General features: G+C 43.1%; 1 protein-coding gene across 2 annotated transcripts in view; it reads left to right on the top strand.

Annotated features, from left to right (window-relative positions):
* The window catches only part of cadpsa (Ca2+-dependent activator protein for secretion a), a 563,574-nt gene that overhangs the window by 261,624 nt on the left and 278,422 nt on the right, over positions 1-23,528 (top strand). For both annotated transcript variants that reach the window (XM_041192084.1, XM_041192085.1), the window contains exon 7: positions 20,037-20,148. In XM_041192084.1, coding sequence (XP_041048018.1) covers positions 20,037-20,148 — 112 coding nt within the window. The remainder of the gene's footprint in view (positions 1-20,036; positions 20,149-23,528) is intronic.

The raw sequence follows: 23,528 nt of genomic DNA, 5'->3' as shown, positions 1-23,528 counted from the left end.
CATTGAAAATGTTCAGGACATTGAAGTGAGTGTGATACGGGAAAGATCCACGTGCATGGGAGAGTGCTAGCATGAGGTCCTGAAAGGCCCTGCAGCACACACACTTCTCCCTCCAGAATCACTCATGGGCCAGCTGCTCCCTCTGCGGTGACAGAGGATGAGGTAGAGGAGCTCATAGGCAAAGGGGACTCGGAGGGAGAGGACAGCTTCTGAGATTCCTGAGTAGCTGACCCAGGGTGTCCAGCTACCACTCCTCCTCCCTTCGGGTGCCCAAAGACTCTGGCCTAACCCGCTGAGGGGAAGGAGCACCTGGAGGGATGTCGAGGGGCCCCATTTCCCTTTTGCATTGCCATTACAGGTACTCACCTACGGCTCCTGTGATGGAGTCCAGGTCTGTGCGCATTTCCACGTTCTGCTGGACCAAGGTCTCACTGCTGTCTGCCATCCACCCCATGGAGACCTCCATACCCGCATATGTGGACATCATTTCATCAGACTGCAGGCGGACGCACTGCTCCGACTTACATGCCACTCTGTTGAGGGTTTCCAATAGCTCTGCATGATGTTCCCCTGCCTTCTGCTGGCTCTCCAGGATGAGTTGGAAAGCCTAACCCAGAGTCATCTCGCTCGGACCTCACAGATGCCTCTTCCCTAGCAGTACTCTGAGTGCTGGGGAACTCGGCTGAACCTGCCACCTCCTGCTGTGGACGTGTGTCCATGCGGTGACCTCCAGATTGTGAACCCGAGCCTGCTCTAGATATAGGTCCCACCGGGGCATGTGTCTCTGCGCTGGTGGAAGGTGTGAGTAAGCGCTGTGATGGGTCTTCCAGGCTGCTTATTTCAAGCTTTTCAATGGCTGGAGTTGGGGACCTGGAAGGAGCTGAGGGACTGGCTGGCTGAGAGTGTCGGTCACTTGGCAGAGCTCCCTGTGAACCAAAGTAGAGATAATTAGTGCATGGCAGCAGAGTCAAAAGCAGGAGAGAGAGCACTCTCAGAGGGATGATCTGGTGCAGGATCCTCACATGGGTGTTCGCCACCGATCTCACTGCTGCAGGCAGGGTCATGTCCTCACCAGCCAGCGCTTTGGCACACTCTTCAAAGTGAGTGAGAGGTTTAATGTGGGCAGCTCCAACCCCGGTGTGGGACTTCCCCCTGCTGATGTGAGCCAGCTTGTCCTGCATGAAAACAGATGGAGACTGTGTGAGCAGGACACATGGCACTGTGTGGAACGTTTTTGAGGTGAGCAGAGAAGTGGACAGGATGAGGAGTGAGCATGAGAGGGTGGGAGCCTGGTGGAGATTTGAGGGTGTGTGTGAGAGTTAGTGGTGTTGTCCCTTGAGGTGTGAGTTCCCTGTGGATGTGTGATGGGTTTGAGAGTCGAGAATGATGCGAAGAGCGAGTCACCTTGGCAGAGCAGATGAGACCATTCATCCTGTAGCAGCACTATGTGGCTGTCCTCTTTTGCAGGGCATTGGTGCGGTGCTGACCACCACTGCCACCACCTCCCATGCTGGATTGGTCATGCACCTGCTCATGCTGTGGCCAGAGTGAGGTAGAGGACATCACAGCGGGCCTCCATGGCATTTAAAAGACGCTCAAGAGACGAATCACTAAACTTGGGGGCAGCAGTCTTTTTGTCTTTCTGGCCCATGTCTTCCGTGCAGCAGTTGTGGTCTGGGAGCGCAGAGTTGTGCGCGTGGCTGATGAAGGGGCAAGATGATGGGAGGTGGATGAGAGCCCGCCTGCCATGGAAACAGCATATTTCTGGGGAATACATAATTAATGTGGCGGATTTGGGACGATACAGCGTGAAAAGCTGTCAATGCGGCTGGTTTTACCTGCCCACTAACGCATTTATGCAAATCTGGGACGATTCTGCCTTTAGTCACTGTTGTAATGTATGCAAGATATGCCAATATGCACACAAGCTCCCACAAATAATAATGTGACAAGATATAGATACTGTTTTAGTGATATTCTGTAAAGGATAAATATTGACCAAGACACCAGGGAAAACTTCTGTGCTCTCCTCAGTGGAATCTATTATGCCCACTTAAGTGGGCAGATGGGGCCTCAGTTTAACATCTCATTTGAAAGACAGCGCCAACGACAGTGCATCACTCCCCCAGTACTGCAAGAAGCATTAGGTATTCTGATTTTATAGATGCAGCCAGATGTCAGAAAGTCCAAGAACTAATCTTCATTTTGGAATATGCTGACTAAAACTCTGGTTATTGACTGACTTCATTTTATCCCCTATCTGCAAAGGCAACACTGAAAACCACACAGGGAGCATGTAATAGCAATTACAAGAATTCTAGTAATGATGGGACCATAAATGGTGTCTGTGATCGAGGCATCATGGTTGATCAGAAATTGTTACAGTGAAGAGTTAATTTTTTCTGCAGATCTAAGAAAGAAATGCCAGAATATGGAAAGATTATTATTCATGTTCCAGTGAAAGGTTTCCTTTGCTTCAGTACTCATGCTGCTGATGCATCAAATTAGAATCTGCTTTGCCATTAGTGGTTAGTTTAGAAAGTAGTGTAAATGATTGCAATCAGAAGGCACCTGTGATCCTCTGGTATTCCTCATTCCTAAAACTGTTTATAAAGGTTTCAAAGTGTTCATAGTAACTCAGCTGTCATGGTGAGACATTAAGCAATACAGATGGGTTCTGGTCTTTTTAAAGTGCCTTTTGGAAACTTATTTTGTAGAGCAGGTTTGAATTTTGCAGCAGTGCTTAATGATGGGTGAGCAGATAACCACCATTGGGAAGTCCAACCCAGTGTTCTGTACACACCATATTAAAAGTAAAAAAGTTATGGAAATTTTGTGCCAAGCACTGCATCCACAAGTTGTAAACTCTATTGTATACTTCTGGATGTTTTATGCATCTGCAAAGTATGACTTGTTGCACCACAACACATTCTTCATAGGACTCCAAAACAACATTATAGCCTGTTCACCAGGCTTAGAAGGATTGTCTGTCTATTGGCAAATGGCTAGGGATTGACCATTATCTAAGGTTCTGCATTGCCTTGGCTTTCCAAATCTGGTGTTCTTGACTGGGAATCGGGTAGAGGACATCATGGGCAGAATTTTGCCCTTGGTGGGCGGGCGGGCCTCCACCAGCTCGGCAGCGGGTGGGCAGCCGAACTCTGTCACTGAAACGGGACCCGCCGCCATTTTAAGTGTGTGGGCCAATTATGGCCTGTCCGGCGGTCGCTTCCTGTTCCAAGGGGGAGGAAATCCCCAATTGTCAAAGTACACTCTTTTGCTCAAGCGCAAAAGAGCGCACTGCTCCCTGAGACCAAATGCTGTCTCAGGGAGATTACTGACAGGTAAAAAACGCCAAAAAATAGAAAAATATTAAAATTATTAACATGTCCCCCTCATGTGACAATGTCACACGAGATGGGACATGTTAATAAGAAACACATAAACTTTATGAAACTTTTTATAAACGGACATGAAACCTCATCCTGCCAGTGGATGAAGTTTCGTGTATAATCAGGAGCCTGCTGGGGCTCCTGGCCTGCCCGCCAGCCTTAAGGTTGGACGGGCATGGTCTTTAACAATCTTAATTAGCCTGTCAGTGGCTTTAATTGGCCATTGACAGGTCGGGAGGCGGACAGCTGATTTCGCTGTCATCCCACGTCATTTTCCCGTCGGCAAACAGGCCCCCAAATCGCTGACGGGAAAATCCTGGCTGTCCACTGCAGTAATTTTGACGGCCAGTTTTGCCAAATTATTTTGGGCAAGCTGCAAGTATCAATAACTGCTCTGATATAGAAGGTCATCTGTTAGGGAAGACAGAAAGTAGCGTGTTGCAGTGTGATTTTAAAATCTGCCGTGGTCCTCAACATACTCCCATTATTGAAGAGCTATGCAAATACAATCATTGTATCAGAACGTATCTATATAATGCATGATCACTAACAACGACGCAGAATGGGCTGCAGGATAGCCACATGATTACCTTTAATGCCCTATACTTAAGAATTCAACAACCTGTTTACTTCAGGTAACCATGTCATGCCCCTGGTACTATTTGGTGGGTAAGCAAATAAAAGGGTAGGTCACACTGACCTATGTTTGATACACATTTTGGCAACATATTGGCTCATGCTGCAGACAAGTGCTAACCTGGCCTGAAAGGTGGCAAAGGAAGGCAAAAGAATTCAGGGGAAGCTAACTGCCATGGGCTATGCTGCCCTTATAATGCATGCCAGCTGCAGGTGTTCTTCCAACATATAGCACAGACATCCAACTTGTTCCAGAGCCTTATAAAGCCAGATCTACAGGGTCATTGTCAGAAAGTTGTGCCAGAGTCTATACATATGGCTGGGTGCATTGTAACAGTGTGGCCATTCTGGTCCTGATACCTTCTGACCTCCCTGACATTGCGTACTTCATCTTGTATCAACTCAGCCATGAAATACAGTATTTGTGCTTCAAAACTAAGCCCCATCATTCACTGTAACTTGAAATGCTGATTATGACTGGCAGGTCACATGCTTTTCCTTGTTTTAAGGACAACCCCCTGAAAGTTTGTATTCCCAAGAGCTCTACTTACAAATCTGCTATTTGTTTTGCTAATTTTGTTCTGCATTGAAGTGTGAGAAGCAATGGAAATGCTTCAATTACAGTTGGATTTCCAGCTAATTAACAGAGAATGTTTGGTTATTTAGGTTCCACATAGACATTATCCACTGTTGGGATAAAGAGATAAAAGCTCCAACATTTTAATTAATAAAATATATATGGCTCCCCAGCACCAATTCTGCTTCAGTGCTACTAACCTTAGTGACTATAAAATTATACGCTGACTTACTGTTTCACAAGTCAATTTATCTGTACGCTTAAATGATTCCATGTTCAGGGTGTGGTACTGAAAGTTCAGAAGCCTCAAAATTTATGACATCTCAATGCCTGTGAAATGCTAATTTTTTGATTCATAACCAAAAACATCATCTGATGTGACCCTTTTTAATAGTAAAGCAATAATCTGGCCACTGTCCTTTTTTCTTATTGTGACCATTCATGCATACTAAATGGACCATAAGCGATTTAAAGCAATTGTTATGTGTTATTTAATTTCCCAATTAATCACAGGTTTGCATTGGTGCAGTCCAGTCTTTTGTTCGTCTCAAACTGTTAATTCTGTACTGTAGCTGCAGCATAACTGACTCAAAGCAAAAAAAAACTAGCTTTTTAAATCTAAGGCATAAATTCCTAATAATGGCTTTAAAATCAGGGATTTATAAGTGAAGAGGGATGGAGCCTGGTGGGTTGATAATTGTGACCAAAACCCAGAAACGTGGGCCACCCAGAAATCCTGCCATCATTATAAATTTTTGTCATTCTTCTTCTGACCTGCAGCCAGCCAGATTAAGAGGCTGTCAGGCTGCCTTACCGGAAGGCCTGCGCTGGTTAGTCATAAAAGGGGAAGCAGAGAAAACTGAGGGAGGGAGAGATTGTGGAGGTCAGGGAGAGATAGTAGGATGGTTTGAGGAATTGTGTCAGCTGATTACCAGCAAGGAAGCAGGTTAATTTGATGGGTAGGGAAGCATGCTCCATCCAGCTGCATTTGTTTCTCGAGCCCGGGGAAACCTCTGATAAAGTTTGAAACACTCCGCCTCATTACTGGCCTGCCTGATGAAAGTAGGTTAATTGCCTGCCCCCTAACCAGCTTTCTTTAAAACCAAAAATAAGAGTGATAGAGGCAGGTTGAGTTCAAGTTTCTGATTTCTGAAAATTTTAAAGCCCATCCTCCCCCCACCACCAACCCCAGCTCATCTTCTGCCTAACCTTGGGATTTAAAACTCCCCTCATGGGCCTGAAATTTCATGCCTATATTTGGGGGGATGGGGAGTGGCAGCAAGTACAGAGGTGTTGTAGCCGTCATGCCAGTTTGCTGGTACCATCCTGCCCCTGGGCCATTTTTCTGGAATTGGGTTGGGGGTCAGAAGGACTGGAGTCAATTGAAATAAGTTAATGGCCTATTGTCAGAAGCCAACTGGAAAATTTCTGTTGGCCTGTGAGGGCCCCCTCCCCCCACAGCCGCAGCAGCAAGAATGGGCCAGCAGTCTCCTGGTGGCAGAGTGGGGAATTAGAACTCCAGACAGGCCTTGAGGCCATTTTAACACTCCACCCTGCTCTCTTGCCCACATGTCGGTCCTTGGCCTGCTGCATTGTTCCAGTGAGGCCCAACGCAAACTGGAGGAACAGCACCTCATCTTCCGACTAGGCACTTTACAGCCTTCCGGACTGAATATTGAATTCAACAACTTTAGGTCTTGAACTCCCTCCTCCATCCCCATCCCCTTTCTGTTTCTTCCCCCTTCCTTTTGTTTTTTTCCAATAAATTATATAGATTTTTCTTTTCCCACCTATTTCCATTATTTTAAAATATTTTAAAATCTTTTATGCTCTCCCCACCCCCACTAGAGCTATACCTTGAGTGCCCTACCATCCATTTTTAATTAGCACATTCGTTTAGATAAATCACCAACTTCAACACCTATGTGTTCTTTTGTTCTGTTGTCTGTGACATCTTTTGATCTGCTTCTATCACTGCTTGCTTGTCCCTACAACCATACCACCCCCCTCCACTTCTCTCCTCCCACCCAACACCCCCCCACCCCAAACACACACACACACACACACACACACACACACACCTTAAACCAGCTTATATTTCACCCCTTCCTTGGATTCACCTAGTTCTGTTGAAGGGTCATGAGGACGCGAAACGTCAGCTCTTTTCTTCTCCGCTGATGCTGCCAGACCTGCTGAGTTTTTCCAGGTAATTCTGTTTTTGTTTTGGATTTCCAGCATCCGCAGTTTTTTGTTTTTATCTTGAGGCCTCCCTGCCTGTCTGGCTATAGCTGCAGTTGCAAGCTGCCTGTGAAGAGCTTCCCCTTCCCAAATGGTGGTCCAGCTGCTGATGTTTTTTTTTAAATTTCAAACTTCAAAAAAGTTTCAGAGAAGGCTGCCTGAAGATAGAGAGTGAGCCTGTCCTCTGGCCCCTAATCAGTGAATTCAGGGAAAATCACTGTTTGATGATTGTTTCCCAAGCAGGTGCGGGGTTGTGACATTTGACCCTGATGGCCGGGTCCTGACTCAAAACCCCAAATGCTGCCCATGATTTCAAAAATTCACTGGGAGTGAACGTGGTCTTCAGCAGTCACTTAAAATGGATAGTAGTGAATTGGAAGTCTGTTTTAAACCCTGCCCCTTTTCCTTCTATTGATACAGGAAATCTGAAATAAAAACAAAAAATGCCGGGAATACTCAGCAGGCCAGGCAGCACCTGTGGAGAAAGAAAGAGAGCTAATGTTTCAGGTCAATGACCTTTCATCAGAACTCTTTCTATTCTTCTTCCTGATGATGCCTGGTGGGGTGAGATGCCAATTCATCATTGCCTCTTTTCACACTACTATCCATTACTTCCCCCCAAGGAAAATCATGGGAGCAAATAGAATAAAGTTATGGATTAGTTTAACTCCTTTGGGGAGTTACTATTCTTATAGTACTGCTCGGATTGATAAGGCCTGAGTAATGATAGTTAATGGCAGCCTTTGCTGGCAGTTTGATTAATCCATTTTTTTCACGCATTGAAACAATTGTGAGAGAGACTCCCTTTAAGATTTTGTCCTGCATCCAAGAAAATCTCCCATGGCAGTTGTTAACCTATTTTCAGTAATATATTCTTTCCCTTCCTCTCTGTCTTTTTAAGATCTCTTCGAGTTTTCTCTGTGGATTTTATTAGTCTTCAGGAAAGCCATGCTCAGTCAAGAAGTTTATGTATCATTCATTCCTTTAAAAAACACTGTAGCACTAGAACTGTGCCTTGAAACACTGAAATTTTGTATATGTGCAAGCATTGGAACACTATGCATTTTCTCATGCAGTCTTTGATTTGAAAATCATTGCAAAACAGGATCAAAGCTTCGATCTACGAGAGCTTTTCCACATCGTTGTTAAGGGCAGCCTTTACTTTGGGGTAGATTGATCCCTGCACCTGAATGATTAGGCCCAAAGCTCAGCTGATATTAGGCCTTGGCTTTAAGCTGCATCTGTATGTTCTTTGAGTTGTTATCTTGCAGCCACTGAGAGCAAAGCTTGCAAGTGGATAGAGTCGAGGGCTGGAACCTGTTTGAAGAGAGAGTTTAAATTGTATTTGGTTGAAAAACCAAGTTGGGGGGTGCAGTCTGAATTTTGTGCACAAATTTGATTTGAATTTCACACCAAATTGCAATTTTACGTCCAAATGAAGAGACGTGATCTTTGTATGCAGGGTTTGTAGGGTAAAAAAATGTCTGCCCTGCTTACTGGTTACACCTGTCCTGCTCGCTCGTCGTGCCTTCTCTGCTCGCTCGCTCGTCGTGCCTTCTCTGCTCGCTCGCTCGTCGTGCCTTCTCTGCTCGCTCGCTTGTTGTGCCTTCCCTGCTCGCTCGCTCGTCGTGCCTTCCCTACTCACTCGTAGGACCTATCCTACTTACAAAGCAGTGGTGGGCTTCACTTGCAAATTTTTCATACCTGATGTATGTGACTAATGTTTTCTTACCCTTTGTATTCAGCTTACGATCCATAGAGGAGTTATTCCCTCTTTATCTCGGCTCAGTACCTGGGGATAGGGCAATAAAACTGCATGCCCAGCAGAGTGCTCACTGATATTCCTGTGCTTGTTCCCATGTAGTGCTTAAATGTCTAAGGGGATAAAGTGCTACGGGTGACTCAGTGATACCCGTGAAGGTAGAAGCACATAGGCAAGATAGCAACCAAATGTTGCTATACTTTCAAAAACTATATTTTTCAAATTCCATTGATACATGGGAAAGCAAATTCTGCCAAAGCCAGTGTCCTTTATCACTACTGAACGTAATATAATAGAGCTTGTTGCAGCTTCTACATAAACTGTGTTGCATGTTGTTTTGTTTGGTTTTTCATTTTACAAGCTTCTGATTTAGCAGCAATGGATTCTCATCCATGAGTTCTATCAGGATTACGGGAATGTTGTGGTTGCGTTACTGGCCTAATTATCCAGATGCCTGGATGATAATCTAGAGTTCAGCTCCCACCTTGTTAATAGTTAGAGTTTGAGAATCTTAAATTTAGAAATGCCACCACCAGGGCAACCAGGGATGGACAATAAAAGCCGGCCTTTATTGAGTTGCTCTCAACCCAAGAATGATTTTATTTTTACATGATCAACTAGTAACAATGAAAATATGAATTGTATATCAATTTGAACTTCATATTGCAAGTATTGAATCTTTTAAATGTAGGTTGTACATTTATGTTGCATGATTTTGCTGAAGGTATTGCTTTTGTATTTCTTAGTAACTGCATGTAGTTTGACCTTTTGCCCCTTGTTATTATCCTGTATCTGACTGATTTTGCATGCAGAAAAAAGCCCATTCTGTTTTCACTGTGGGTGTTAATAGAGCCAATCTCTGGGACAAAGGTAAATTTGCAGCCTTATTAATCTCAAACAGCAGCAGGATGCCACCTGCACACATTCCCACTGAATACCCATCGGCTTAATGAACCCGTGGGGGTTTTACATAAATTTAACCCCATACTCACATCAGATAGTAATTAGGACCAACACAAAACTCTATGCACTTAAATGGATCAATCTTTAACTTCTGCCAAGATGGGTCTGAGGTCAGTGAAGTGACGGCTTGAGGCCTGAACCCCATTGACATGCTGCCACTGAGTCCCCTGCAGTTCACCTGCTGTGTAAGGTGCTGTAGGTGGGAAGTGCGAGGTGGATGTTGCCTCGGTCCCATACGCAACAGGCTGGTAGCAGAGGTTCTGGGGTGGGTGGGGAGTTGAGTGATCAATATGCTGCCTTCACTGGGCTAACAGCGAGTTGAACTTTTCATGGGAGCCCCAAGAGAACCACACTAAGGCTGCTCAATGGGCACTGCTTGCATTCTACTCATTTGTACCTGAAAATTACAACTGACATAGGGAACTGATTTGGCATATTTATGCTGTTTCAGGCAGAGCAGGCTGCTCGTCCATTTCAAATGCACCTGAAAAATACATTGGGCATCAAATAGGCCTTGGGGACTGAGGTGCCACCTCACAATCTGTCACTCCCCTCCCTACCCACCCGACCCTCCCACCGGCCCCCCACTATGCCGTTGCAGGCCACCCACCTTAACAATGAGAAAGGCTGCTTGAATTAGATGAAAAATAAAGTGGAAACATGGGTGTCCTGTAAATAAATTTCAGGTCTGCCCAACATATGATCAGTTTTTATTTCCTGCAATAAAAGCAAAGTGTACAATTTTTTTAAGCAACGATTGATTTACAAGTTGGGGGGCCTCAACATGAAGGCGCCCTTGGTTGTCTGCAGCAAATAAGTGTCATAAGTGCTGAAAGCACAGGATTTATTTCTTAGAGCCTTGGACTGTGTAATCAGAAAACTTTGATTCTTGACACTTTATTTGATTCATTTCCTGATATTTTGGAACCCATTGGAATTTTGCCTTTAAGTAGAACCACAGAATTTACAGTAAAGAAATAGGCCAAGAAATCCAACCATTCATGCTGGTATTTATGCTCAAGCCTTCTCCAATCCCTTCTCATCTAACTCTGTCAACCTAACTCTCTTTATTTTTCCCTTAAATGCTCATCTAGCTTCCCCTTAAATACGTCTATATATACTGTTTGCCTCAACCGCTCCATGTTAGTGAGATCCACATCCTTACCACTCTATGGGTAAAGAAGTTTCTTCTGAATTTCCTATTTGATTTTTTAGTGATCATCTTATATTGATGGCTTCTAGTTTTGCTCTTTCCCACAAGCGGAAACACATGGGATTGAATTTTCTCGGCCCTTGGAGACAAGGTTTGGGATAGCTCTTTGGTGTAGCTCTCCCCACATTCTCATCTCTGAGGGACTTAACTAGGAGATGGTTTGGATCAGAGTTGGCTGCCCACACGAAAGAGAGAGGCAGCTAATTTGAGAAATTAAGGCCCCACATAGGGGCAATTTTGTGATGGTGCCAGTAGTTTCCCCACCACTGGAACGACCCCCCTCCCACTCTCTCTTTGAGGGCACGAGGTCACCAACTCATCGGAGGCTGCCTCCTGGCAGCAGGCCCAGTGGCCATTAAAGCCAGAGAGTCCATGCCCCAGTGATGAGGGTGCAAATCCACGACAATTTCTGTCATTATTCCATCGGCGAGGTTTATTCTGCACTCTGAAAACCCTACTGGCTTCAGGCCTCTTCATTTGCTGACTTCTCTGCAGGCAGCCAAAGGTGCCTCCATACTTAGGTCCCCTCAGACTCATCTACATGCATCAGCAGTGCCCATCTCCTGTGGTGGGGCTACTGGTGCTATATCGCTGCGAGCCCTCAGATTAGACCTCCTGTTTTTCCGGTCTGCCTGTCATCCTAAATTGGACGGGGCTTCCAAAGACAGCTTTGTGAAAATTGCAATGATGTCCCACCACTGCCACTTCCAGATTCCTGACCTGGAATTGAGGTTGACGTCTGGATCGCAACTCATTCGGGAAAACCATGAATCATTTTTGCACCCTCTCCGGTGCCTCTTACAGTGGTGACCAGAACTCCCAAGTAATTGTAATTTTATTTTTTTTTGACCAAAATGTAATAAGACACACACCTATGTTGGTCTATCCAACCAAAAATAATTTATTGCGGTTGATGAAACAACATTTTAAATATGAAAAAATAGTCGTACAGACTTTACAGCAAGGTTCAGTTTTCAAATGCAGAAGCACAAGTCTATGTTGTTGAGAAAACTTTGTGCCAAAAAGCTACCATCCAACAAATCTGACTGGTTGATATTGGCAGCCTCTAATTCTAGTGGAAAAGTTAACTTCTATTGAGAAACTAAAGCTGACACATTGGGTGGTATTTAATGGAGGTGACGGGAGTCTCGTCCGCTGGTTGGAGAACTGGCGAGAGTCCCTCATCACTTTGGGTGACCAGAAGTCTCCGTTTTTCTCAGGGAGTTCTGGTTTTTAATCAAATGTCCCAGTGTCCTGACAATTTCCTTAAAATTGCTGAAATGTTCCGGTTTTCAGCTTTGCCCTCCTATGAACCATAGATTTCAGTCAGCACTTCATCTTTTAGCAGAACATCCACATCTCTTCTCTTCTTCTCTCCTCCCCTTTCCCTTGTACTCTATTTACAGTCAGCAAACCCAAAAAAAAAATGCTCACACTGCTGCACCCTGGGAACCGCAATTCGGTCCCACTCACCGACCATTAAGCAGCTGCAGCGGGACATTCCCACATGCACAGAAATGATTCTCACCTATCTGGGATAATTAATGGGACTCCAGATATGACCATTTTCCAATCTGCACTCACATCATGTTCACCTGGAAATGCAGCAATATTGTGCAAGGGGAAACCCAGGGAGTTCAAACTCCAGGAGTGGCTCCTAGACTGCCTGTTCCCCCACTGAGCAAATCCCAAATAATGTGATTGAAATCCAGTTTCCTGGAGTGCTCCTTTAAAGAGGAGAAATTTCTTACACCTGAACTCTATCCAACCAATAAAATCAGATGTTGATGTGGAGTAAATGTTTTAACTCAGTGCGTGTCAGCTGGGGAACCTCCAGATCCCTGGTCAGTGAGTCCTGGTTTCTCACTGAAAGTGAATGTTTGTGAAATAATCAGGGTAATGGTACTGGTGATAATTTTTGGAGGCACTGGGTTTATGGAGGTAACCTATAGGAGATCATGGGGAGGAAATTGTTGTAATATGCCTTTAAGGGATATCAGCATGTCAGCACTAGAAGGGAAGTGTGTCCTGTGATCCAGTCATGGTTTCACTTTTGCTTTGAACTGAGCACACACACAGCTCTGATGCCTTCAAGCTTTATGCCTGTATATTGCTATTCTCACGTGCCTAGTCTTCATAAGTGAATTCTCAACATGCTTACCCAATTCCTGATAAGTGATTGGTGCCCTGTGTCTTGTACAGTAAATAAGCACAAGGTATTATATGATTATAATAACATGACATGGTGATCAGCGGGGGTAAAACAGGAGACAGCAAGATTAAGTACAAGTACGATATGATGAATGGCCTTAGGTCATGCTACATGGAATGAGAAGACCCTCGACATTTTGGTCAGACCACAGCAAAGTTGTAACATTGGAATGTTGAACACGCAGCATGGTGACTGCAAAGAAATTCTTTGGAGACACAGCACCAAGCTAGTGCTCAAGTCAAGAGCTGGTAAGTAGACAGATCTCTCGTGGTGAGATTGCAGCACATATTCTGTCAGGAGTTGCTAAACAATAAATGAATAAAAAGCAAAGACCTCATTACTCTGTGGTGCGTTCCCACCACAACTCATCTTCTTGGGTGGAGCTTTGGAAAAGTGCGCAAAAACAGCTACAGCAACAGGGCTCTGAAGAAGTGTCATACAGACTTGAAGCGTTAACTCTGTTTCTCTCTCCACAGATGCTGCCAGGCCAGCTGAGCTTTTCCAGCATTTCCTGTTTTTATTACAGTGACACTCATCCCAGGTACTACAGAAGGAAGGTCAAAGGGATATTGTCAGAATGTCCACGAAATTCCCCAGTTTGAATTGGAATGCAGCTGACCTACTATGTGAATTCAAAATGTTTAAACAGCATACAGAGCTACAGTTATTGATTCAGGTGTGTCTGAATCAGAAAAGCAAGCCATAAAGATTCACCTAGCAATTGGGAATGAAATCCTGACATATTCAGCATGTGTAGACTAACAGAAGAAAAGCTAAAGGATCCCCAAAAGATATGGACTACATTGGAAGACCAGTTCAGAATCAGTTTAAACTTCTGTATTCGTCGACTATAGCTCTTGTCATTTCGACAACAGCCTACGGAACCCATAGACCACTTCAGCAGCAGATGCAGAAAAAAGGGCATGTACCGTGAGTTTTCAAAAACAAGCTAGCAGACAGAATTGTTGAATTGATGATCACATCCACTCCCATGGAAGCATTCCAGAAAAATCTGCTGCATGACCCCAAAACTTATAGCATCAAAGAGCTAGCATGGACGTAAATACAAAGCAATCCTCGCAGGTCGACAAAGCTTACAGGCCCTAAGTACCACCCCAATTGTTGGCGCACTTACTAGAACTCCCAAACCTAACAAGATGTGGAAGGTGTGGACTTCTACATGCACCAAGGAAATGGCCAATTTTTTATCAATTTTGGAAGGCATGTGGCAGTGCACTAGCACAAAGGCTGATGCAGCTACAAAGAGCCATGCACTGATCTAAACAGACCATACACAACAAGTACCCTCAAGCAATAAGACTGACCACCATGCATCCTGTCAGAAACATATACGTGAGGCGATTGACAAAATTGAAAATGATGTTCACAACAAGGTGAAGAGCGTTGAACACGTGTTTCACACCGTCAATCTCATGGAAAACATAGATGCCATCAGACTGTCCAAAATGTGTGCCAAGATTCAAATTACCAGTCCTAAGAAATTTGATAGCTACTCATTATTGGCCAAGATTGGCACGGGGCAAGTGCCAACATACTATCTCTGCAAATTCCAAAAGTCTTGTATCCATAGACGTAGAAAGCCATGGCGAAACTGACTACTGTGAAACTTGCAGCGTACAACAGTTTACTAATTTCATTTGCAGGATCCATTGTCCTGGAGTGCAAGTACTATTGATCCTCCTGGGTGTCCCAGGTGTTCCACATCATGGAAACTAAAGGCTCAGTGATTGCAGGCCTACTGGTGTGTCATCACCTCACACCAGTCACAATGGAATCAATTAGACACCACAAGGTAGGTCAACCTCAGAGATTACTCCTATTATCTTAGTTCATGATCTAACATCAAAATAATTAGAATGTTTTGACAAAATTGGCAGATTCAAGGGAGCTGAAACATTACACTTGCAAGAGAATCCAAGTCCATCAATTGATCTACCACGTAACTGCAGCACCCACATACAAGACAAATTAAAGGTCAAACTCAACAAAATGGAGAAAGACAATCATTTTAAGAGTACAAGAGCACACTGGTGCAGCTCAATCATGTATCATGAAGAAGGACAGATCATTGAGAGTATGCCTCAATCTACAACGTCTAAATGCAGCATTGAAACATTGTCCTTACAAAATATCCACATTAGAAAAGTTAAATTTGAGATTTCCAGGTGCAAAATTCTTCTCGAAGCTTGATGCCAAGCGTGGTTACTGGTCAGAACATTCCACTGAGAAATCCCAAGAGCTTTTCACATTTTGTACCCCGTTCGGATGATACTGTTTTCAATTACTTCCTTTTGGGCTGTTAGCCAGAATCTCTTTCAAGCTCACATGGACCACATCCAGTATCCCACAGGAAGTATGTGGCAACCAGCGGGGGTGACAAGGATTTGTTTAGTATTAAGGTCCTATGAAGTTATTACACACAAAAACACATGGTGATGTGTAACTGAGGACAAATCGGATCCATTCCCACCTTACAGTCCTATTACATCTAGGACAAGATCCCAAATGCAACCAGGAGCAACATCCAAGAATGACAATCCCACAGATCACTGTGAACAATTAAAGTAACCTCCAGACAACGTTACCATTACAAGATCTGGGCATACCAGCAGATTACCTCTACGCTTTCGAAACTCTTAGATGCAGCGGTTCTATGCGCGCATCTAATGGTAACTAAACATGAACATGTATTGTAATTAATTATATTTCTAATGGGGGGGGTGGTGGGGGGGGCGTGGGGAAGCAAGAAGAAAGGGCAATGCTATAATATGCCTTTAAGGGATATCAGCACAATATCACAAGAGGTGGTGTCATGTGATCTAATGTTAATTCCACTTTTGCTTTGAGAAGAGAACAAACACAGTTCTGATGCCTTCAAGCTTTACATCTATGTACACCTGTTCTCTTGTGCCTAGTCTTAATAAATGAATTCACAACGTGTTTACCCAATCCCTTATGAGGGACTGGTTGTTGTGTCTTGTACGGTAAATAAGCCCATTATATTAACACAACAGGAATCAGCCTCTGGGTGATGACAGAAGATTGACAGCGGTGTCAGCCAACTGCACATGAAGAGGTAATTGGATGGCGCTCATCAGTAAACCACCAATCAGCACTGAACAACGTGGCAAGCAAGTTTGGTTGAGCCATGGCATGTTCAGTCAAACTTCTTGCTGAAAGATCTTGCAATTTCCTGCTGGTGGCTCTGGCTGCAAACAAAATCTCCCAGTTTAAAATCCAGCTTCTGGCTGAAAATGTTTATTGTTATAATCCAGTGTGCAAATGAAAATAAACGAGCCTTTCAAATGGAGATCGGTCTAACCACTTTGCATTGCACAGTAAAGTTAGAGAGGAATAGAGATCTGGGATCTTGTTGGAAATGAAGCCTTGATTCATTTTTTTTTAAAGAAAATGGGGCAAAATGTCATTGAAACAAAAGTCCCTGGCTTTTCAATAATCGGGTGTCTTAATAGGGTTGCCTACTCTGGCAGGCCATATTCTGCGAGATCTCATTACGTGACCCCCCCACCTTCAACTGTCCACTGCCCCCCCTAAGATTCCTGCCATTGGTTACCTAACATGTGCATCATCATGGAGCCCCGCCTTCCCAAAGCTTTTCAATGAGTTCCAGTTTTGACTTTTGAAATCTGGCCACCCTAGCATCACCTCTTTTTGGGAAGGCCCGCCAAATTAAGTGCCAATCAGGCACGTAATTCGGCAGCAGCAGGTCTTCCCTGGGATCATGGATCTGGGGGCAGAAGTCCTCCCTTTCGAGAGATGCCAGCCAATCAGAGGCTGGCAGCTCCTCGCTGCTTGGCAACACCACTGGTACCACAACCACCTAAGGTCCAGGTTTGCTGTTGGACCCAGGAAAAATGAATGATGGTGGGAGTGGAGTCACAGAGGAGGGGCTTGACAGCAAGAACAGGGGGTGGCTCTCAGTGGGATCTTGCTTCCTGATGCCAAGTCCCTCAATCAGGCACTGAGTACCATTGAACAAAGGATCCCATCTGGAATCCCGCAAGCAACGCTGACAGGGTTTGCTTTTCGAGTTTGCCACATGGTGAGTCCCTTGCCTGCTGCTGGGTGCATACCAGGAGAGTGGGATGAGACCCTCAAAATCCTTCCCACCACTGTCTTAATCGGGGAAGAGACGGGAAGGCAGCGGGGTTCCCACCTGCCACACTTCTGCCCGATTAACTGCCCCTGCCACAAAACTCATCTTTGGGGGAGGGCATTAAATTCTACCCATTGGGTTTGAATGATCATTGGTAAGCTTATAACACTGACAATTTGCATGTACTGTACAGAAATAGCCTGAGTGCAGACCACCATCTGTTTTCCATGTGACAAGCCCTTGTATTAGGGGAAAGAAGACCCATAAAAGGTTCATCCTATTTCTGTTAAATAGTCTGTTCTCACTCCGTAGTAATAATGAGAAAACACTTAGCTTCTTGGTCAGACCTTTGATGTGGATAAGCTTAAGAAAATCCCTAATTAAGGGAAACAAATATGAGAACACTCGTCAGTGAAATAGGATATTATCCTGCTGTCTATGTAGAGTAAAGTTAGAGGTGCCATTATTAACATTGCACAGGGAAAATAGAATCTCAGCCCCTATCGCAAAATCCCAAAGAAAACAATGGTTTATAAAAAGCTTGTATTGAAACGAGAGAGAGTTAGATGTATAATGAATGAAGGAAGGTGGAGCAGGGTCAAGAATGTACATGTAGGCCAGCTTTACAGTATCTCAGGAAAGTTTTATTAGTGAACCTTAATGAATGTTGGTATCCAAAGGGGAAAATACCCAGAACCCTGCAACATCTTCTCCTTCAAGTGTTTATCCAACTCCCTTTTGAAGGCTACAATTGAACCTGTATCCATTGCATTATCAGGCTGACAGAGCATTCAAAATGGTAACCAGCTCATTGTACAAAATGCTTTTCCTAATGTCGCCTCTGGTCTTCTACCAATCATCTTAAATCTGTGCTCTCTCGTTATTGATGCTTAAGTCAAAATTTCTCATTATTTCTAAACATCTAAACTGTTCATTATTTTAAATACCTCTATCAAATCTCCCCTTAGTCTTCTATGTGTTAAGGAGATCAATCCAGCTTTCTCTCTCTGTCCACATGACTGCAAATCCTCATCCCTGGAACCATTCCAATAAATTTCTTCTGTACCTTCTCCAAATCCTTCATTTCTTTACTAAAGTGTGGTGCCCAGAACTGAACACACCACTTCAACTGGCAGCAATGATCTGACCTTGTACAGTGCAGTAATGGTTCTGGTTCCTCCCCTCTGCACTGACTGATAGCAACATACAAATAAAGTCACCCTTTGCAATCAATGATTCCTTACATTGGATATACAACTTAAACAGGCTATTTGGCCCAACCAGTCCTTGCTGATATTTATGCTCCACTTGAGCCCCCTCCCATCTCTCCTCATCTAAGCCGATCATTGTAACTGTCTATTCCCTTCTCTCTCATATACTTACCCAGCATCTCCTTAAATGCATCTATACTATTTGCTTCAACCACTCCCTAGGGTAGCAAGTTCCACATTCTCACCATTCTTTGGGTAAAGAGATTTCTTCTGAATTGGATTTCTTAGTGACTTCTTGGTGACTATCTTATAATGGCCTCTAGTTGTGCTTTTCCTCGCAAGAGGAAACATTCTCTCATAATTCTTTCATAATTTTAAAGACCTTTATTAGGTCATCCTTCAGCCTTTTTTCAAGAGAAAAGAGACCCAGTCTGTCGACCCTTTCCTGTGGTTTCATCATTGTAAATCTTCTCTGCACCCATAGTGTGTCTATATCCTTTTTTAATATGGCAAATAGAACTGCACGCAGTATTCCTAAGTGGTCCAATGGAGGTCTGATACAGGTTAAGCATAACTTCCCTACTTTTCAATTCTATCCCTCTATAAATAAAGCCCAGTGCTTTGTTTGCTTTTTTATGGCCTCACTAACCTGTGGTGTAACTTTTAGTGATTTATGTGTTTTTACTTCAAATTCCTTTGTTCCTCTACCCTACCTATACTTGCACCTTCCATGTCATAAGTGACCTCCCTATTCTTACCAAAATGTAACCCTTCATATTTAGCTGTGAACTTCATTTACCAATTGCTTGGCATTACTTCCTTGTTGTTGTCATTTACCATATGTACAGTCTTTATACAGTCTTGATTTCTCACACTCGTAATCTTAAATGAAACAGTTTTGGACTCGTGACCTTTTCAGCTGCCCAAGTAATTTGTGTATTTTCAATTGGTTAATTTTATCTGGTGGATCCATATCTGCTATTTAATGAACTTACACTGTAATTATTTGTGAAATGCAACTGGATTTGCTGAAAGATGAGTGAAAATAAAGACCAGGAAAGTAAATTAGTCAAAATCAAAATGTGGGTGCAATATTCTTGATAGAGTTATCTATAAAATGTTTACCTAGATTGACATCACATCTTCTCTTCACCACCCTCTCTCCCCGACCCTGGCCTCGCCACTGACCCTTCACAAGCTTTTTCATGTATCCTACTCAGCAAGCATAGAGACAACATTACAGTAATTAATTCTGTCAGAATGAAGCCAGCATGTTTTAAGGAGGCTGTGTATTTCACCTCCCTACTTTGCTGTGACTCTGCGTGGACCTGTTTCAGGTTTAAATGTTGTGACAATTACCTGCTGTGCTTAGAGCTTTTCTCTTTTCACTTTATTCCATTTGACCTTTTCTGATTTAACTCTATTTCATTCCCCAGCTGTGAAGTAAACCTTAGCTTTCAATTCCGAACAATGTAAACATTTTGCAATTAGCATTTTCTGTGCGGATGCTTTTTAATTGAAAAAAATTATGTTTGTGGTTCAGCTTAACGTTTTGTTATTTCAAAGCCCAACTTCTGATTTTATACTGTAGATTAAACTTCACAATGTCAAAGGCTGATCAGTTGCTTGATCCAAAATTCTGGTGTTTAAAAGAGACTAAATTTACCATTTCTAAAATGGTTTCTTTTCTCCAGCTGGGGTACCCAAGGTGACTTTACCAGCACACACCCACTTCCTGCAGTAAAGGTGAAACTCTTCACAGAGAGCACTGGTGTGTTGGCTCTGGAGGACAAAGAGCTTGGGCGGGTAAGTGCTTCTTACTTCCTGCAATAAATGATTTATGCCATTGAGACAGTGCCAAGTCTGTACTGATTGCATTTAGAGTCTGCAGCCAAAGAAGTGCTTTGCAATCCCAATTGCACATTCATGATATATCACTCCAAATCTCTCACAGAAATAACAAATAAGTAGGAACTGCCTTTTTTTCCTAAGCTATTAGAAACATCTTAATAGGAAAGCAATGGATGCATCCTATATAAGGACTGATCTTTTGTTCGGAGATGCGTATAATACTGAACGTTGCAGCCGGCAGCCAGTAAATCTGCCACTTTAATGCTTGTCTGTTCACCCCCTAATGCAGAATATTTTACTCTGTATAAGAGCCTTTAACTCATTGCTTTGTGAACCAGACCACTTTAACTGGAAGATTTGTCTTTAAAATACCTTGAAAAGATACTACCAGTTTTCAACTCCCCTCGGCCCTTAACTGCAGGACTACTGGCCTGAGTTAAAATCGGGTTAGGGCTTCCTTCTCTGTGATGTTAAAACACATTTGATAATAATGCATAGAATCAACGTTGATTTGTTTTCCACTCACCGAATAATATGCTACTGAAGTAACTGCTATGAATCGCAGTATAATCTGATTGTAGAACACGGCTAGCAACATTTAAAGCTCAGTATATTGGCTAAGTAAATAGCTTACAAAATAGAAACCAAATTCCCAATTTCAACTCAGGGTAAGAATGCAACCATACTGGAATGAGGCTGGAATCATTTTAAGTCCAAGGTCTTTTGTCCAAAGCAATGTTGAGTCTTCTCCTCAAATCTCAGCAGTAATCAGCCCCTGACTGGGCAGGAGTAGGTGTTTTAGTGGCAGCAAGCTGTCACAATGGATTCATGGAATCTGACCCCAACAGTCAGCTTAGGGGAGTTCCAGAGGTAATGTCAGGGACTGGAGAAGGAAAACCTAGGTCAATGGAGCTCAAAGGTTTCCTTGTGAGCGTTGGAGAAGCTATCAAGGAAACATAACGTCTTATATAAAATTCAATTCTTAGCCACCCTCTGGACATACGCTGCTTAACACCAGTTTTCCCTGATGAGGATGGTACTGTCTGCCGAACATGCAACTGTGCACTAAAATCACGTAGGGGCCCTATTTATGTTATAGGGCGCTGACTTTTGCATATCTATGAGGTCCTTGCCTAGATGCAGCAAGGACTTCCAATGTTGCTCAAAACGGTCTGTTATGTTGCAGATTGTGAGTGCACAAGAAACAGGATTGATTGCACAGTGCCCCGATTATAACTCCCTCCACAATGGCAGACCCCTCTTTTGTTGGGTGGGAGCTGTCAGAGATGGTCTAAAGTGGTTCTCAAGTTTATTATCTTCTATTTATCCCAATTGGCAAGCAGTGATAACTTAGCATATTCCAGTCTATGTATTAGAATTTTGTAACATTACTAAAAGGAAAAGAAATCGCAAATGATAGTGAACTGATATCCTAAGTATTTAGAATACAATCGCCTGTGATTATAATTTCTAATATACCTTGAAGATGATGCATATGGCAGACAAGAATGAAAGAAAGTGTAAGAGGCATACAAAGAAAAGATAAAAGTACAGAAAGACAGAAAAAGTAGAAGACAAGTAGAAAAATAGAGAGAATTGAAGAAGAACTAGAGAATGTTATACCTGCAAGCAATGACATTGGTGATCAATAAGTACCTTTAGAAGAAAATGCTTTATGTACATCAAGTTTGTCAGCTATGTTGAGGATTTCAATACATCGAATCAGTCATTTATCAAACAAAAAAATGTGAGAAATGGACAATATATTCATCAGCATCTCATAGAATCATACAGCACAGAAGGATACCATTCAACTTGTTGTGCCTTTGCTGGCATTCTGACAGAGCTTTCCAATTAGTCTCACTCCCCTGCTCTTTTCCTATAGCCCTGCATTTTTTTTCCCTTTGTAGGTGGTGATCCAATTCCCTTTTAAAAATTGCTTATGGAATCTATTTCCACCACCCTTTCAGGCAGTGAATTCAGGTCATAACAGTTTGCTGAGTAAAACAATTTCTCTTCATCTCCCCTAGCTTTTTTGCCAATTATTTTACATGTGTCCTCTGATTACAGATCCTTCTGCCTGTGGAAACAGATTCTCTGTCCAATCTTATCAAAAGACCTCATAATTTTGAGCACCTCTGTTAATCCTTCTGTGCTCCTTGGGAAACAATTCCTGCTTTCCTATTCTCTCCTGAAACACTCATCCTTGGTATCATTCTAACAAATCTATTCTGCACCCTCGCCAAGGCCTTCCTAAAATGTGCTGCCCAGAAATGGGCACAATACTCTTGCTGAGGTCTAACCAGTGACTGCATCTGAAACAGAAAATGTGTTAACTTGTCCATAAGTATATGGTACAGGTGTCATTTAAAAAATAATTACTGTTCTATCCAGTGATAAGTAATATTCAAAAGATGATGCACCTTTCTGTTGTGAATATTTAAACTACCAATTAAATAGACTAGTTTTGCATACATAATAAAGATTTGTAATCAGAACAGAGTTGTATTATGGTGATTATATAATCACTGATGAGTTGTCTGCACTGCAGATGTTTTGCTGTTTCGGAATCGGTAACTAATTAACCTCAAGCAGAATACAAAGGTAACAGACTCAGACATCCAGTCATTGGGAAAGCCACCCAGTGACATATAGAGCCATCAGCCACAGGCATAACCACCCATTCACTGAAAAAGCCACTAAGACACAGTTATAGTCACTAGTCACAGGTAGAGCCAACAATGCAGAGGCAGAGCCAGCAGCAACAAGCAGAGATCCCAGTACATCTGTAATAGAGATGACAATTACAAATAGAGAGATTCATCAGTGCAGGTTTAAGGGATAAGTCAGTAAAATGCAAAGATGTCTATAACGAAGACATTGATGCAGTTGTAACAGAGAAGCCAATAACAGACAGGATTAATGCTGGCCTAGCCAGCTACACCCACATCCTGTAAAAATGAATAAATAAAGCAGATGCCACTCGTAGACATAGACACAATTACAATTGTAGCAGAGACATAAGCCATAGACAGAGTCAGTAGGAACAACAACAACTTGTATTATTATAGTGCCTGTAACATCATAAAATGTCCCAAGGTATTTCACAAAGGCATTATTAAACAAAATATGAAACAAAGCCACATGAGATATTAGGGCAGATGATCAACAGCTTGGTCAAAGAGGTAGATTTTGAGGAGTGTCTTAAAGAAGGAAATTGAATTAGAGGCTGAGCGGTTTGGGGAGGGAATTGCAGAGCTCAGACCTCAGGCAGCTAAAGGCACAGACACCAGTGGTGGAGAGATCAAAACTGGGGATGCTCATGAGTGCAGAAT

Source organism: Carcharodon carcharias, chromosome 7 (assembly GCF_017639515.1).
Source record: "Carcharodon carcharias isolate sCarCar2 chromosome 7, sCarCar2.pri, whole genome shotgun sequence".
NCBI classification, from domain to species: Eukaryota; Metazoa; Chordata; class Chondrichthyes; order Lamniformes; family Lamnidae; genus Carcharodon; species Carcharodon carcharias.
This window is presented reverse-complemented; position numbering and strand designations above follow the sequence as displayed.